At 41.3% G+C, this 18,604-nt stretch overlaps 1 protein-coding gene across 1 annotated transcript in view; it reads left to right on the top strand.

The window, feature by feature from the left end:
• The window catches only part of SND1 (staphylococcal nuclease and tudor domain containing 1), a 418,777-nt gene that overhangs the window by 230,770 nt on the left and 169,403 nt on the right, over nucleotides 1-18,604 (top strand). The window contains exon 14 of the mRNA XM_055307416.1: nucleotides 13,268-13,340. Coding sequence (XP_055163391.1) covers nucleotides 13,268-13,340 — 73 coding nt within the window. The remainder of the gene's footprint in view (nucleotides 1-13,267; nucleotides 13,341-18,604) is intronic.

Below are 18,604 nucleotides of genomic sequence, written 5' to 3'. Positions count from 1 at the left end.
TTTTGAGAAACATTGTAAGCTTTGGGGAAAGAGCAGCCTGTTAATGTGCCTGACTTCGCAGGTCAGCGTGGCTGCCTGTCCAGGAGTCGATGAGCTTTCTCAGGGCTCTGCAGCCGCTGCTTCCCCTGCCAGGGACTCTGTCCTGTCACAGTTTCTCGGACCACGTGGTTCAAGTTCAGAAAGTGATGCATTATGTGCTCACTGGGAAGCCAGGAGAGAGAGAGGGGAGGGAAAGTACCAGTTTGAAGTCAGCCCACTACTTTCAAGCGTATCCTCCTGCCTGCCAGGAACAAGTTCATATCATCTCGGCCACTCTCTTCAGCATGCCTGACGGTGATTTCCAGGCCCTTTTTTTCACATGCTTCTCTACTTCTGGGAAACCCTCATTATACCTCCAATACCTGGCATATTTAGAGGAAAGCACATCTTCTTTGTTAGAGGGATAAATAACACTCGTAATTCCCAGTAGGCACCTTCCTTTCCAGTTGGGTTGTCTGTCATCAGCTGCCTCCTCCCTCATTACCTTGTGTCCTGGCAAGATAAGATTTTTGGCATTTTTGCTGGTACTCTCACACCTTGCCTCTCTTATGGGCTCCATTGAAAAGCCCTTGGTTTTGTCCCAGGGTTCTGAGAGTTTTAGTGTGTGTACTTTGTGTTTTTAGTAAAAAAAAAAAAAAAAAAAAAAAGACCTTATATGCAGCTGACCCATGCTTCATGTTGTCACTCCTGAATTTGGTTCTCCCTTTTAGGGGGCTTGTATAGGCTTCACTGGGAACCTGACACATCATGTCTTTTCTGCACACCCCTAATTTTTCATTTCCATGTGGACTTTCCAACACTTTGAATTCTTATTTTATTGTGGTATTTCTCACTCAGCTGGCTCACTGCTTTACTTGGATTGATGGGTGTCCTAAGCCTAAGGTGGGGCTTTTGACTCCTTTAGAGGATCTGTCTCATATCCTTCTGAAGTATTTCTAAGATACTGAGTGAGTCATTATTGGGACCTTTTTTATTTTTTCTCATATTCTAGCCTATGTATTTGGTATAACACTTCCAGTTTAATTTTAAGTAGCCCAGAATGTGAATTTCCTTAGCATTCTAAGAGGTCTTACGAGTGGGCTTTTGTTGAGCTTGTTATGGGCACTGAAGATGAGCTGGTGGTAATGCTTGGAGCCAGATCAAAGCCTGGCTGTGTGCCTTGTTTTCCTTGGACATCCAGACCCGGGGGATATCATCTGTGCATTCTCCTGAAGCTACCAGTAACGTGATTTAAAAATGTAATATTTTAAAATTTCTTAGAAACTGTTAGAATCTGTGGCTTGTTGCTGGAAAACACAGAAGTTCTGTTAGCTCAGCATTGGGACTTTATTCCTTTAAGGCACCTTTTAATTCTAAGATTTTGTAATTTCAACATAAGGATGTATATATTCAAAAAAGAAATTGATGCCCCAGCTTGACTGTGGGAAAGCAATTGCATCGAACAATCTAGTGTCTGAGCAGATTTAAATGAATTTAGAATCATTCTGGACATAATGAGGTTAGGGTTATCTCATGAGAAGAGAAAAGGGCAGACTCTCCCTTATCTTTTTGTGTGTATGCTCCTTGCCCTGCACACTGCAGATTCAGGAAACTGGTGGTGTCCTCTCTTTAAAAGGCAAGTGGAAGCCTGCCCCTATCTCAGCTCTGCCTGGGCTCCTTTCCAGTCTCCATGGGGACTTATGTTTCTTATGGAACAAATCTTGCAAGATCCCTTTTCTTTAAAAATATAAAAAATAAGTAGTAATCCTGCCTTGCTGACCTCTGCACCTCTAGTCTCCAAACCCCATAAACACCAGTCCTTGATTAAAATCCTGTCATTTGTCTCTTGTGCTTTTACCTAGTGTGGTTGACAGCACACTCCCTTGTTGCGGCTTCTCTCTGCTGGAACCTCTAGGAAATCCAGACTGGCATTTCCATCACAGACTTTGATCAGAAATCTAGAACTTGCTAACCCTTTCCTAGGCCAATATCAGTAGTCATTATGAAGAGGGAAGCAGTTTGAAGTAACATTCTCCCTTGATGATGCAGTTATTGGGGGCCAAGGTGGACCTACCATTTCCATGCGTTAGTAGCAGTGAATTACAAATGCATTTTGCATTTCTACTAAAGTGCTTTCAGTACCACTGGGAAAGAAGTGTTTTAGTCTCCTATTCTTAATGTAGCCAGAGCACCTTCACTTTTTTCCTGATTTATAGGAGTTTTTCCACAAAATTTCAATAGGTGAAAAAAAATCTTTTTAAGCTATTTCTTGGGAAAAAAAAAACAAAAACAAAAAACAGAGCTTTTGGATAGAGTCCCTCCTTTCTGTATCTTTAACCTGCATTTACAGTACTGGTTATAAATGAAATGTGAAGACTTACTCACCAGCACTTTCCATTGCTAAGTTAAGACCTCTGGCTTTAGGATTCTTAAATGGAAGAGTTCAGCACAATGCAGTTCCATTTGTTAAGTGTGTTAATAAAAAGCAAGTTTCATCTGTGTTATACCTATCCAGTGAGGAAACTGGTATTGAATTTGAGTGTGTGTTTTGAAATTTTGATACTAATATGTCCTATCACAAGGTATAGATTATATGAGTTAACCACTTCTCCAAGAAAACAGATCATTCCTCTACTGGGAATAGTGGTTCAAGGCAGGTTTCTCTTAATTTCATTTATTCATGAGAGACACACACACACAGAGAGAGAGATAGAGGTAGAGACACAGGCAAAGGAAGAAGCAGGCTCCATGCAGGGTGCCTGACGTGGGACTCGATCCCGGGTGTCCAGGACCACAACCTGGGCCGAAGGTGACGCTAAACCGCAGAGCCACCCAGGCTGCCCCAGGGCAGATTTCTCTTGCCAGTGATGGCTTTGCATTCATTTCTTCTCTCCATTCTCATTTTCTTGAGTGTATCCTGGGTCCCGGCATTGGGGATAATAGTAAAGAAGAAGAAAGATAATAGACTCCAGCCTTACAAAGCATGTAATCTCAGAGGGACCGACATTAAATAACTTTAATAGTACCTCTGGAAATTGTGATTTTTCCCTATTTCTTTGCTTTTCCTCCTGTTTTCTTAGCCCCTCCTCCTTTCTCCCTTTCCATTAACTCAGCCTGCCTTACATCTTTTTTTATTCCATCTCTCATTTTTATTAAATTTTCCCATGAGAGCATTTCTGTGAAATTCATCTCTTCTATCCAGCCTCTGTTCTTATCTTCTCAATAGTTTAATGGTACAGCTTTAAATAAACCAAGATTTCTCACTTTCAATCTAATGACCTCAACAAGTGAAACTTCTCTTTGAATAAAACTAGGGCCTCCTGAATACTGTGAAAAACAGCTTTGATTGGAAGCTTTCCTCTCTCCTTTACTGTGGAGTTGTAGAATTCTGTAACACTGGGGAGCTTTTGGGTTTCTAGCCTGAGTATCCTAGAAAGCTGGAGTTGGGTGAATGGTCTTCTGCTGCTCTCTCCACTCAGCTGCATTACATCATGCCAGTACAGGTTGGAGACCAATACAGAGAAAGGAGGCTGTTCTTTCTCTTCAGTATCTTGGTGGCTTCCTTCCTTTTTTAACCCTGGAAGTGCACACCTCACTACATTTGGGGCTTGCAGTTACATGTCATGGTTATGAAGTTGTTAATGGGATTCAGCACATGTTAGTGGGCCAGGGGAGGGATTCACTGTTGAGTGGGGTAGATCAGCTATTGCAAGTGGATATGATAACAGGAAAATGCATTAAAAGAGCTGGTGTGGGGAAGTGATTTGACGATACAGCTGAATGTGGGGAAATTTAGCTTTTCCCTTTCTTCAGAAAAGATGATGCACTCAACATCCAAATAGCAGTAATCAATCTGCATTTAAAGCAACACAAATGGCCACTTCTGGAGAGCTGCATAATGTCTCCATTTCCAGATAGTTTACTCCTTCAGGATATTATGAGGATCTGCTCACTCTCTTTACCATATCCTTCTCTTCCCACCCTACCCCCAGTTCCTTCTGGTAGAACTCAGACTGTGAGATGTATCTTGATGACTGGTGTGAAGATTTGGGGTACAGTTGGAACCCATTAGGGTTTTCTGCTATGTTGTACACAGAGACATGGGTGGTTCTATAGGTCATGGTCAAATAATGAACTCAGAATAAATCTTCCTTGCCCAGTGTTTCCTGTATTCATTGGTGTGCTCTGGCTATAGTCATTCAGAGGAAATTCTAGAGTTATCTTTCTAGATAACTTTCGTTTGTTAGAAGTGTGAATTCATGGGCTTCTCCCCTCCCACCAATTTTTCCCCCACCTGAGACCTCCTGCTTCAGAAATTCTGGAGTTAAATCTCAGCAATGTCTTGTAACACATACTTCAGGTAATTATGGTGCACACTGAAATTTGATAACCACTGCCCAATTACTGACCACTGTAAAACAAATCGAAACAGATATCCTTTTATGAAAGATTAATAATCTTTATTATAGTTGGAATTAAGATCATGATTCTGAGTAATAGAGAACAAGCCAGGGAATGGGGAAGCTTTGGATTTCTTTGGACTTCACTGCCTAGTAGTGCCTTCCCTGTGATCACAGCCATACCTGTTCTCCACCAAGGCAGTTGAACAGCTGCTTATTCCCTTTGACTCTTGTCTCTATCCCCTTCCTCATACTCTGCATTCATGGCTCCTTAATTGGATTCCTTTTGAGTAGCCTCCACCAGCTCTTGGCTAATTTAACATGAAATCATCTTGAGAGTTGCTGTGCTTACTTGATTTGGCTCATCTGCAATGTCAGGTGGTTGAGTGGGTTGGAGAGCTGAGTCTCTATTACTGACATCCCTATCCTACTTGTGCTCTAATCCTTGGAAATCTCTCAGGATGACTGTAGTTCGAATAATTAATCACTGATACATCAATGTACAGAACTTTTATAGCTGCTTGTGAAGAGGAAATCCTCTTCATAGCTTTCTTTCATTTGCAGGATTCTCTGCATCCAAATTTCTTATAAACTCTCTTGTGCACTTCTGCTTTATCCTAAGCTGCCCTTGACTCTCCCCCTCCAGCTTTGGGCACAGAAGTTGAGAAAGATTATTTCCCATTCCTCTTGCTTTTGCATCAAGTTCAGAGAGCCAAATCTCTTGTGGAACAGCAATGAATCTTTTCTAGTAGGTCCCCAGTAAATGTAGCTCATATTGGAAAAACCATTTTCTGAACTGTGAGTCTGTTGCTTTTTTCTCAGTCAAAAGATACATTAAAATTTTCTCTGATTTGTTCATATTCCAGTGACAAATATTTCATCAAGTGCATTGGAGATAAAAACAAACACATGGTGGTTTCATGGGGATTTGAACGAGCAATTAAGTCATTACAAATACAGTTGTAAGACGAGATAATATGTAGGTATCTGGATGCGTGGAGAAGAAGCACCTAAGTCATAGCCTTATCCTCTCAGTCCATGAGGCAAAATGTGTTTTGCTGGTTCACCTTGGGAAAGGGAGATTGAAACCAGAGTCTGTATTCCATTGCCATATGAAACAGCATTTCCACTTTTAGGGATTTATCCTAAGGAATAATTAGGGGAGACCCAACAGTTTATTTAAAAGCTATTCCTCATGGCATTGTTTTTAATAGTATTTTATTCACATAAGCATCAGCAATAGGCAGTTGATTAAATTACAGGGTTTACATTACATTACATCACATTACATCCATGTGATGGATTTATCTTCAGCTATTAAAATGATGTAAACAATTAATAACATAAGCATTCATTTAGTTATCATTTCTAGCAGAAAAAAAGACTACAAAACTATTCCATAGTTTTCTTAAAATATAATGGATGAGTGTGTGTGTGTGTATAAGCACTTAGAAATTATGCTAGCGGTGCTTTGATCTTAGAATAAAATTATGGATCGTTGTTTTACCAGTTTTTTTCTGATGATCATGTATTATTGCCTTGGTGACATAGAAAGTTATAAAAAAGCAAGGTCACTGGGGCTATCATTGTTTCCGATCTCACCTGTCTTAAGGCCTTGTCCTCTCAAAAAGACTTTAGACTGATACTATTTCTACCCAGCTCTAATAGTCCTTTGGTCCTAATCTGGGACAGTAGAGTTTGCTTGTGTTTCCCATCAGTCTAGCACCAGGGTATCTCTTTTCCAGTAGTCACCAGCCACAGACCTCACAATCCATCCATCCTCCTCGTCACCCACCCTGCCCCTTACCTAAGCACTGCACATCTGTTTTCACACCTGGCACAATAGCATGTGTCTTGGTTTCTTCTATTAGTTTTAGAGGAGATGATGGCTTAGAGTTCTTTATTTGGTTTATTGCCTCATAACACCTGTTGACTCATTAGTCCACCTATGTTCCCTTGACCATATGATTCAGTTTTCTCATTTCCAGTCCATGCACTCTCCATCTTTTCTGTCTTTCTTATCAGTAAATTCTGATTTCACTGAAAATCCAGCTGCACAATCTTAGCACCCCCATCTACCATTGTGCACCTGCACCTGCTATGTATCTGATTTTCTAAGCATCATCAGGACCTGTTGCTTCCTCCAGCTACCAAAGAACCAATAGAAATGCCATAAGGATTGTTTATTGCCACTGTGTTTCATTGATATCTATGTTTGGTTCATGCTGAAACACTATTCATCAATGTGAACTGAAACAGTGAGAGGTGCCTTAGAAGTTTAGCAGGTTATTTACTCTTTGTTCTGCTTTTTAACCTTTTCTGTTGGAATTGTTTTCCTTTACCCTCAGTCATCTATCCTGTGCTATCTAGTAGGAGTTTCATAAAATCCTGCCACTCTGTTCTGTTTCATTGTTTATGGCGGTCAGGGCTTTCTTTGCTCCCACTCACTGCCATTCTGATGGTTGCCTATCTCCTCTAGTCCTTGATGTACTGCCTCTGCTCAGAGGCCAGACTCTAAGCTCTTCTGCCCTGCACCATTCCAAGTAGCAAAACCAAGATGCCTTAGAACTGGAGCATAGATCACAAAACTGTATCCAAGAGAGCCAGCAAGCCTCACGCTCCTGCCCTGCTGTCACTTGGGCATTACCCATATCTCTAATTTGAAATATCTTCAGCATTCTGCATTAGTCAGTTGCCAATCATTTATTCAGCTTTACTTGGCACACAATAACTGAACTAGATGACCCTGAGTTGTATAGGACGATGTGAACATAGCTTCTGTGTTAAACACCATAACAAATATTAAGGACCAACCGAATTCTAACCCTCAAAGAGCCTGAGGTTTCCCTATAAGAAAGAGTAACACATAATGAACTTTGAAAGTAATGTATTATATGTCATAATATCATGCTGAACTGAGTGATACACACTCATGTATAGGTCAAATATTATTTATATATATATATATATATGAATATGATTCTACTATCATTTCAAAGTATAGTTCTTAGAGACCCCAGCATACAAACTGCAGCATACCTAGGACCCTAGATTGAGTATTCCCGAAGTGATAACTAATTTTTTATTATGGTGAGGTTGTTGCTACAGATACGCTATGACTTTTGGACCTAGCTAGGCCCCCATAATGAATAACTTACAAGACACATGGAGATAATGGGCCTAATTGGATTGGTAGGGTTAATACGAAAATCATATGATGACATAAACTGATACCGTATGATAGACGCCCATGAAAACCAAGCATCATTTTTTTTTTTCTTTTTTTTACTTGATGTCACAGGGTGGTGGTAGTCTTTGTTTTGGTTATAAAAGTAAGTCCACAAAATAACAAAAAAGATTTTTACGGAGAAGTCATGCAGCAGTGTTTGCAGTGTCCAAAGGGATTGAGTGAGTTTAGTTAAAAATTTTCTGATGTTATCTTGGAATAAATTGGGAAGGGCCTGAATCCATAGGGTTACAAAAGAGCCAAGTGAGTACAGTTAGGAAGGAAGAAAATATTGGATGTAAGCGATGAAGCAGAAGCAGTTAAGGGACAATTTGGTTCCTAGTTACCAAGAAAGTGTTGTTAAAGGGAAATTATGGATTCAGGATCTCCTGATCTCTTAGCTCTCCATCCTCCCTTGCCTCATCATTCTCTGGCTACCTCTTTGTTGTATGCAATTTCTACTTTCCATTACTTTGTTTTCTTTCGATTTCTTTCTTTTATGTGTGAAAGAGTTGTTCCGAAAGCCTTTTGGAAGTTTCTACTCCTGAGAAGAATTCACATGTGTAGTTCTGCTGTTTCAGGCTAGTTTATAGATATTCCCAGCATCCTAAGTGTGAAGCTCATATATGTCCCCAGGTTAAGAATCCCTGATCCACTGTTCTATGATTGGGTCAGATTGGATCTAACTGTAAAGCCTTTGGTTTTCTTTGTAATCACTCAGAAATATACATTGAGAATAACAATGTGCCATCATTGAGTTGGAATTAAGACCACAGCCTCTTTGTTGGCACAAGATGAACTGTTGTGTGTCAGTAGTGCCTTGAATAGGTTGGTCTTTGGGTTTTACTGCCTGAGCAAGGGACCCCAAAACCTTAAAGTAAGCTCCATTCCTTTGCATTAAGAGTGCTAAGATTCTAATCCTGTGGTGTTGAGGCACATAGCTCACTAAACAGTATTCTTACCTGTCCTTGAAAAGTTCATGTTTTAACTTCTACTGGGGAGGCAGTAACATCTAATACATGAGAATTTCAAACTTTAAAGAAAGAAAAGTGATTTCCAGTGATTGGAATGGGACTCCTCTCCCACACTGTGGCTTCAAGATGCTTCTAAAAGTAACCTAGAAAGCTGAGTTTTTAATTCTTCTTCTGCCCTGTTACCCCTTTGTGTATGTAGGTGGACATATACTCACTTTTCCTGTCTGGTGATTTCTGTCCATTACTGACCCCTCTTGGCTTTGCCGTCTTTATACTTCTGCTTCCTGGAGACAAAAGCTTCTGAGAGGAGCAGGCTGTATTCTCCCCTACTGCTTCCTTGCTTCCTTTCTCCTGGCTGGCCTGAGCACCAGCCTGCTTTTGTGAGAAAGCAGCTATTAAGCAGACACAGCAGGAGAAGTTTATAAGTCAGGAGTTTCATTCCTTGCCTAATGAAAAGGGATGTTTTTTTTTTTTAATTTTTATTTTATTTTTTTAATAAATTAATTTTTATTGGTGTTCGATTTACCAACATACAGAATAACACCCAGTGCTCATCCCATCAAGTGTCTCCTTCAGTGACCGTCACCCATTCACCCCCACCCCCCGCCCTCCTCCCCTTCCACCACCCCTAGTTCATTTCCCAGAGTTAGGAGTCTTTATGTTCTGTCTCCCTTTCTGATATTTCCCACACATTTCTTCTCCCTTCCCTTATATTCCCTTTCACTATTATTCATATTCCCCAAATGAATGAGAACATACCCTGTTTGTCCTTCTCCGATTGACTTACTTCACTCAGCATAATACCCTCCAGTTCCATCCACGTTGAAGCAAATGGTGGGTATTTGTCGTTTCTAATGGCTGAGTAATATTCCATTGTATACATAGACCACATCTTCTTTATCCATTCGTCTTTCGATGGGCACCGAGGCTCCTTCCACAGTTTGGCTATTGTGGACATGGCTGCTAGAAACATCGGGGTGCAAGTGTCCCGACGTTTCATTGCATCTGAATCTTTGGGGTAAATCCCTAACAGTGCAATTGCTGGGTCGTAGGGCAGGTCTATTTTTAACTCTTTGAGGAACCTCCACACAGTTTTCCAGAGTGGCTGCACCAGTTCACATTCCCACCAACAGTGTAAGAGGGTTCCTGAAAAGGGATGTTGAGCTGTGGTTGCAGCCTGCAGGGAGAGGGATAGGGTAAAGGGAGTGTAGGGAGAGGAGTCAGGTGTTAGCTGGGTGGAGCGGGTTCCAGTACCTGACCTGTCCTCCCAGTCTCAAAGACGGAGCTTCCCAAACCTATCCCAGGGAAACTTGGTTACATAAGATGCAGGGGGGGTCCACTGAGAAGCAGTGACAAAGGAACAGACGCTGGATCTCCACTTTATTTACCATTTATACAACAGTTAGTAGGCAGTCATGTCACATATCCCTTATAGTCCTGGAACAAAATGTATATTATATTTCCTTTGGCAGAGAACCATGCAAGCCTGCCACTCTCAGTATATGCTCCATTCCTTTCCTCTTTGAGCTACATGCATGAATTTCTATACTGGGCACTTCCCCCAGATACTCTCTTGAGAAAAAGTTCTTGCTGTGGCATCAGCCTCATATCAGGCTGAGGGAGGTTTTCCGACGATGCCTCCTGGGTCATTTCTATGGCAGTTTGGGAACAAGAGCCAAAACAACCTCAGCACAGAGAAGGAGACCCAAGCTGAATTAGACTCTGTTGCTGATTTCTCTGAGCGCTCTCAGCTTTTTAGCCTGGGTCTGGTGAACCACTTACCTTTTAAAGTGCTTCTTAGGTGGGCATTATTTTGCTTAGTGTTTATAAATTATTAACTTTCTATTTTGCCTCTGTTTTCTTAAGAACAGAACTGTTTCTCTGTGCATGATGATGATAAAATACTGCTTTCTTGCTGCCTCTTGAATGTGCCCAAAATTGATTTATTTTAGCAGTCAAAAGTATGAAAAGATTAAGTCTTTGAAATTTTTTCCAAAATCAATGCCTATATGCAAATAGATAACTAATAGTATCCTTTTTGGGAACAAGGTAGAGCATAGAGCTTTCCCTTTTTTCAGGAATTTTTTTTTAATATTTTTAATTTTTATTTATTTATGATAGTCACAGAGAGAGAGAGACAGAGACACAGGCAGAGGGAGAAGCAGGCTCCGTGCACCGGGAGCCCGACGTGGGATTCGATCCCGGGTCTCCAGGATCACACCCTGAGCCAAAGGCAGGCGCCAAACCGCTGCACCACCCAGGGATCCCCAAGAATTTTTTATTAAGACTTAATTTTAAAGAATTTTGGTTTTTTTTAAAAAAGGACATGCTTTTATTTATTAATTTATTTTAATATTTTATTTATTCATGAGAGAGAGAGAGAGAGAGAATGGCAGAGACACAGGCAGAGGGCAAAGGAGGCTCCATGCAGGGAGCCCGATGTGGGACTCGATCCCAGGTCTCCAGGATCAGGCCCTGGGCTGAAGGCGGCGCTAAACCACTGAGCCACCCGGGCTGCCCAGAATTTTGGTTTTTAAATATCATCTACACTATTCATGTTTTCTGGTCTTAGGGTAATATTTTTTTTCTTCTCTTAAGCATGCTTACTCTTGTCCTAGATTTCTGCTTTGGGCATGGAAATACTCTGGAGTCACAAAAAGAAAACAGAATTATAGTTTATCACCTAACTGCTTTTGCCTCAAGAACCTTTGTTTTCTAACTTACTGCTCAGACCGTCTTCTTTTTTCCTTGTAGTTTATGAGATGCTCTCCAACCCCCAGGAAAGGCCACAAGTTCAGCAGTGCTGTCATATGAACCCATCTGTTTATAGGGCAGGCCCATTTATTTTGGTTGTCCTTGTTGTTAGAAGAGGATAAGGCTGTAGGCATCTTGTGCCCCCAGAGGACCTGCAGAAGACTTAGCAGGCCTCACCTTGAAAGGAAGGTGAGTTACAATCAGGGTGGCAGTGAGCTTGCCTCACCTCACAGAGGCTGCTTGTTCCCAAGGCTGCTCCTTTGAGTTTATGGTTGCAAAATGAAAAGAGCCTGTTGATGGCAGAGGATGTGTGCCTGGTTTTGTGACTTGAAAGAGTCAAATCTGTTGTTGGCTTCTACCCATTGGTTTTCCATATCCTCCCATCCTCTGCCATTAGTTTGCAAATTCCAAGGTACTAGCAGCACACCTTGAGAACCAGCCCTGATCTCTGATCATTTAACACATTCCCTGAATGATAAATCACCACACTAAATTGTAAATGGAAAATTCTGACCCATTTGCAATTTGTAAAGCCGAAGCCCTTGACTCAAATTCAGAAGGAACTATGAGAATTCAAGGGACTGGGAAATGGTTTTTCTGTTAACAGTGCAGATCAAAGTCAGTGTTTTGCTTTGTCTTTCTTATTGAACATCTATATCTTCCATTTCCTACCCTTTTTAATGGAATAGGAAGTAGGTAGTAAGTTATTTCTGAATAGAAGGTATTTCAAATTAATTGAGGGAGAAATCTCCAGAGATGGAGGCAGGCAGGGATTGAGGGGTGGATGTTCACAGCCAAGTATATAAGAAATAAGACTGTGCCTCTTTGCATTGAGCAACACATGCTCCATTTGGTATCTGGTTGGTTTAGAAAGTTAGGATCTCAGAGTAACCCCTGCAAAGTAGTGGCCTCTACTTCTGGTCATTAATAAGTAAGAGCCTGAGCAAGGGAAGAAAGAAGTGTGGTTGCTAGTGTATAGTATAAGGATCCAACATACCCATCCTGGTCTGGGCACTTTTCTCTACACTTTGTTTGGAATTCAGAAACTCTATAAAGGCTAGTCCCTGAATCTCTATTTCCCATTCTCTAAACTCAAAAACATTCCTTGCTTTTGGTCTGCAGTATGTAGGAAGGTTTAATCTAATAGTGTTCATTGTTAACATGAATGATCACACCCAGTGATGCTTAGGCTTCTGTCCCTGAAGCTACCACTCAGGGGATTAAGAGATAAAAGATGGGAGATTGGAGCAAACCAAGCAGTGATCAGATATGTGACAGAGTTCCCCCACTACATCTGCTGTTGTAATCTGTTATAACCTGAAACTGATTTAAAATGAGGCTCAATGTCACTTACTGTAGCCTTTGCTAATTTTTTCTCCCACTTTTAAAAATGACTTTTCTGTACAGTACAGTGTTTCTTTGTTCAGGGCAACTTATCTTTCTACCTGGGAGGAACTTATTTCCATTAGAATTGGAACACTAACTGCATATTTTGCATTTAAAATGTTTTGTGTGATTAAATGCAGAAAGAAACATTATTACTTCTGTTACTTAGGAGTGTGTTCTTCCAACTGATTCTTCTTTTGTGCCTGGAACAATGCCTTTAATTTGGAAACAAGTTCGGAAGCTCTCTCTGATTACCAGGCACACTGTTAGCTGAAACTAGCAGCCAGGTCCTTGGAACTGGGCTTAGAAGAGCAAGCTTGTCTTCTCCCGTCTACCAGTCTACCAAATGCTCCTGCAGAGACTGGCTACTCAGCATTGTGCAGTGTGACTTGTGTGGTGATAGACCCCCGCATTTGAACGACCTCTCTTCTCACCCATTTTTTCCCCACCCTCCTACCCTTTTTAATGTGATTTGTGTATTAATTGAGTTTTTTCTTCTTCCTTTACAGAGCTATTAAGAATGGCAAAGGATTGCATAGCAAGAAGGAAGTGCCTATCCACCGTGTCGCAGACATATCTGGGGTGAGTTGTGTCCCTGAATAGAGCTGTGGGGTTCAGAGGCGCCAAGAGCTTGGCTGCTTATTCACCAAAGGACTTCAGCTTATGTGTTTTCTGTAGCTCGTTTGTTTTCAGACACAGAATGTGAATTTTTCCAGGGCTGCTGCTTATGCATCTATGGAGATCCTGTTCTATATTCTGAAAAAGCAGAATTCAAACTCGGGCATAAAACCTCCTCCTGTCTCTTCACCTGAACAATTACTCTGTTGCCTTTCCATTTTTTAATTAGTTAAGTGTAGATTTTAGGACAACCTTAAAAATTTGTCATAATTTCCTTATGGCTGCTTTTTCCTCTTGTTGCCTCTAAGTGGGAGGAATGTGTATGCATCCTGTGAGCTAATACATATAGATGATATAGAAGAATGGGAGGCATAAATACTTAATGAGCTCCCAAAGGGCTGTGTCCAAGTGACTACTTAATGAATAGGACTTTACTTTTGCACATTTAGAATCTCTTGGCTGAAGAAGATACTTTTGTTATTTGAGAAGGTTTATTCATTTATTCAGCAAGTATCTGAGTACCTATTGTGCCTGAACTGCTGTAGGCACTAAGAATGTGACAATGAACAAAACTGATAGAAGTCCTTGCATCCAAGTGGGAAAGGGGAGTGGCAGAGTCAGGTAGCAGCAACTGCTATGAAGAGAAACAGAACCAACTAGGGGAAGAGTGAGCCGCTTAGGTGTTGATTTGAAGGTGTCCAGAGAAGGTTTGTTGGCTCATCGGTTTACCCTCTCTTCCTGGGACACACACCATCCGTTTCAACTCCATTAGTAATTTATGATTAAGGAGAGGATCCAGGTCATGTGTAGGGGGCACTACATTGCCCAGGGAAGATGACTGAGGAAGGGCTAGTAAATCTTAGCATGTTTACTCAGGGAGCTTGCCTTGGGCACCCAGAAGAAAATGCTCCTATAAACAAAAGCTTCTTGATTCTTGAGCTCAGCCTGGCCCACGGCAGTGATGGATTAGAGTGTATTATCTTCTTGTTATGTTCTGTTCTCGAGTCTGGCTGAGACTTTGCTTATTGTTCCTTGTGATTGCTTATTATAAATGTGTCTGGCCAGCTGTCCCTTGCCTGGGTGTGGCAGTACCATGTTCATTTTAAGCAATGGGATTCTCTTGAACTTTTCTTACTCTGACCAGTCACTTCAAACTACAGATTAAATAGTATTCCTTACATTGAGTGGACTTTTGTCAAAAAGTTGTGTGTCTGTCTGATGAGTGCTGTACATTGATACACATTCTTTGTAGCTAAGATTCCTCTGAAGCCCAGAAACCTGTTGGCAGTGGCCTTCAAGCCCTGGATGACCAAGATGTATCTACTAAAGGCTCCTTGTTAAGAGGTGTGACTCCTGGCCTGCTAGTGTTAAGGCCTGTTTTCCCTGTGGCTCACCTTGTCGTTAAACATACCTAACAGTTGCCGCGTGTGTCTCCTGTGGTATTCTCAACAATATTTCCCTTAATATTCTTTTGTTGAAGATAGTGGAGTAATCTAAGGGCAATTTTTTGGCTGTTCAGATGGAAGGAGAAAAAAAAACTTACGTCAGGCCTGCACTCCAGGGCGTTCTAGAAGCTGAAATATGCCTTGGGGATGGCGATACCTTTGGGCTGTGGAATTCATGTTCTTGCTCACATTACCCATTGGCAGTGAGGTGAAGGTCCTCAGCAGATTTTTGAATGGAGTCACGCTTGCCTCAGTTCTGTGCTTTTGGCCCTGCTAGTGTAGTATCCTAATGTTCTTTATTACCATCTTCGACTCTTCTGCTTATGCGTTGAGGCGTTTGGGTGTTTTCTTTTTTTCCTTTTTTCAGCAAAGGTCTTAATGAAACTTGTCTTCATCCCCCCCCCCTTTTTTGGCTCCTCCCTCCCCAACTATAACTCATTTTCATACATATCTTTATTCTCCTTTCTGTCTTGATTTCGGAAAATTGGTTTGCTCTCATGTTATTTAAAAATACGTGTGAGTTAAATCTCCCTCAGTTATCACATAAATAAACAAGGAAAGCTTGAACAAGTGTGAGAAAGTGAAAAAGCTGTTCCATTTAAATAGATGTAAGAGTGAACTTGTCTACCTCCATCACATATGATTCAGCTCTGAGTGCAGGCTTCTGTGTGTGTGCGCCCCCCCCCCCCCCACCAATAGAGGAGTTTTGTCTTCTGCTTTTAACCCTCCCTTCTTTCCATTACAATGTTGTATTAACATATGTGTGTGTTGGGCTCCCTTATGCCATTTCAGTGAAACGTATGGCTTTTCAGCTTCCTAAAGCATGCTGGTGATGTTACCGTCCAAGGGGGACATGCAAATAGCTTACAAGCAATGAAGACAACACCCTCAGTACAGATACATACATGCATAATGGTTTTGTAAAATTTTCTGAGTTCCCTTTTTTTTTCCTCCTCCTTCTTTTTAACTGGGTCTGTCCCCAGTTCATATTTCCCCCTCTTAAGCGCAGGTCATGGTAAATGGAAGTGTTGGTTGAACTGATCAGATATGCAACATACTGCCAAAATAATTTAGTGTAGACCAGTATTTACACATAATGCCTCTTCCCATCCCAATAGACATCCTTGGAATAAAAACAAGACACATATAAACTAATCACATTTTTGTCTCCTAAACACCCTCAAGAAATATGCTATACAGACGATGTTATGTCATAATGAAATTTGTTCTAGGCTTAATGGCCTTCTACTTTTAGGGTTGAGTTTATCCTCGTCCATATCTTTTCCTCTTGCGCTTTCAAAGACGATTTCACTGTGTAATGGTCAAGAGTACCTTAAAAGGCCTTGTACAGAGTATTAACAAGAGTAAGGCCTGTGTAGCTGATTTCCTGTGGTAAAAAGGGAGTGTAGTCCCAGCATAGGAGTGGGAGAAAGAGTGCCTGCTTTGGGAAGAGAGACACTAGCCTTTGGGCAATGAGACAGGGAGGCCTTTTCATATCCGCTCACTGGCTTTCTGGGACTGGACTGGACATTTATTGGCTACTTGACATGCTTTTTAACTTCGTGTTCCACTACGCTGTTAGAGCCTTTTGCAGCACTTCCCATATTATGAGCTTGTTACAGGTTTTTGATTTTTCAAGAATGTTATTAGCTCCCAACTTTTGGGTGGTTCTCTTCTCTGTTGTTTTCTTGTTAATACAGATGATTTCTGCCACTAAGGTCAGCTGAGTGCTGTGTTTTCTTTCATTTCATTTCATCTCATTTCATTTTTATTTATTTATTTGTTTGTTTATTTTAGTGCTGTGTTTTCCTTTTTTTTTTTAATAAAGATTTTATTCATTTATTCATGACAGACATAGAGAAAGAACCAGAGACACAGGCAGAGGGAGAAGCAGGCTCCATGAAGGGAGCCTGACGTGGGACTTGATCCCGGGTCTCCAGGATCACACCCCAGGCTGAAGGCGGTACTAAACTGCTGGGCCACCGGGGCTGCCCAGTGCTGTGTTTTCCATAAGGTATACAGCATCTGTGTGTAATACCAACTGAGTGAACCCCACCCCTTGGACAGGGATATTTTACGGTTTTTTTTTATTTTTATTTTTTTTATTTATGATAGTCATACAGAGAGAGAGAGAGGCAGAGACATAGGCAGAGGGAGAAGCAGGCTCCATGCACCGGGAGCCTGACATGGGATTCGATCCCGGGTCTCCAGGATCGCACCCTGGGCCAAAGGCAGGCGCCAAACCGCTGCGCCACCCAGGGATCCCTGGACAGTGATATTTTAGTTAAATTTGGCTTTTCTGCATCTTTTGCATGTGTTCTCAGGGTACCACTAAGAAAAAAATACTGCCAGTCCAGTAATATGGATCCTGAAGAAGTTTACTAGTTTCCTTTATTTCTGGTGTTTCCAGAAGAAAGTGGTATCTTTGTGGTCTCTTCTGTAATCCTCTGGTTTTCCTTTAGGCCAAGATGTTCCTCCTATTAATTAATTAATTAATTTTTTTTCCCCCTCCTATGAATTTAAAACCAATGGAAGAATTTGACAGGCTTGGCACTAGATCAGATTTGTTTTGGAAGATGGTTCTGTGTTAACTGCTTCACTTTATAGGTTCACGTTTTTATTCTTAGTGTGTTTTGTCTTTCCTGGATCCCATCTCCATTCCTCCCTTACCAGAAGACGAAAGTTGGAATGTGCATGTCAGTGGAATATAAGGCTGTTTCTTATCTTAGCTTTATTATTGTTTTTGCTGTAGCCTGCTCTGTAATAAATACGATCCCTGCAGATAGAGAATGTAAAACAGGCAATAAAATGGGGCTGGTGCGTGGCTTACTGTTCTGGTAAATCAGACACATCAGTTATTGTTCTACGGAACCTACCCACTCCTCAGGTCGCAGCCAGCAGGCACTGAGTTTTTCCTGCGCCTCCCATCAATTCTTCCTCTTCTGTTGGTGTGTGAGTAGTACTCACTGAGTCACACCATCTGTTTCCCTCATCCTCTGTTTCCTGTTGTGTCTGTTCTTTCCTTCCTGGTGCCCGAGGAGTTAGGAACTTTGTTTTTTGACAGCAGTGCAAGGGGATAGAGCAGGGACCAGCACCCTGTCTAGTCGAACTTCTGCAGGTCTGTCAGATGGAGTTTCCCTCCTCTGAACATCTCTGCCTCTTGATTCAGAGTCATGGCAGCTCCTCTGTTCATATTGCTATTGCTTGCTTTCCTTCCTTGCCTTCAGTAAATCCTGTGTCTCTTTTTTTTTTATGTTAAATGCTGCTGTGTTCACTTGGACTTTGGTTCCTTGCTCTTATGACATGCAAACTTTCTGGTAACCTCTTTGTGATGATTTTGTTGGACATGCGTAGTATTAATAATAAGAATTTCCTTAAAGCAGGGCCTGGAGTGACCCACAGGCTAGCTCTGGGGATAGGAAGTAAAAGGTAAAAAAATTGGGTCTCTCTTGCTCTAGAATATCACGAAAGATGGGCTTATAGAATTGACCAGTGAGGTTCTAACATGAAAACCTCAAGGATCAAAGTTATTCCTTTTAAGATAAGTAAATAAGGGTGCCTAGGTGGCACAGCTGGTTGGGTGTCTGTTGGTTTTGTTTCAGTTTGTGATCTCGGAATCCTGGGATTGAAATGCCCCATGTCAGGCTCTGTGCTCAGTGCATAGTCTGCTTAAGACTCTTTCTGCCCTACTTTGTGTGTGTATGCTCTCTCCCTAAAAATGAATGAATGAATGAATGAATGAATGAATGAATGAATGAATAGGATTTTTCTTCAGCATCTTCT

This window comes from Nyctereutes procyonoides, unplaced genomic scaffold, assembly GCF_905146905.1.
Source record: "Nyctereutes procyonoides isolate TBG_1078 unplaced genomic scaffold, NYPRO_anot_genome, whole genome shotgun sequence".
Classification (NCBI taxonomy): Eukaryota; Metazoa; Chordata; class Mammalia; order Carnivora; family Canidae; genus Nyctereutes; species Nyctereutes procyonoides.
The sequence above is the reverse complement of the archived record's forward strand: the minus strand, read 5'-3'. Positions and strand labels throughout refer to the sequence as shown.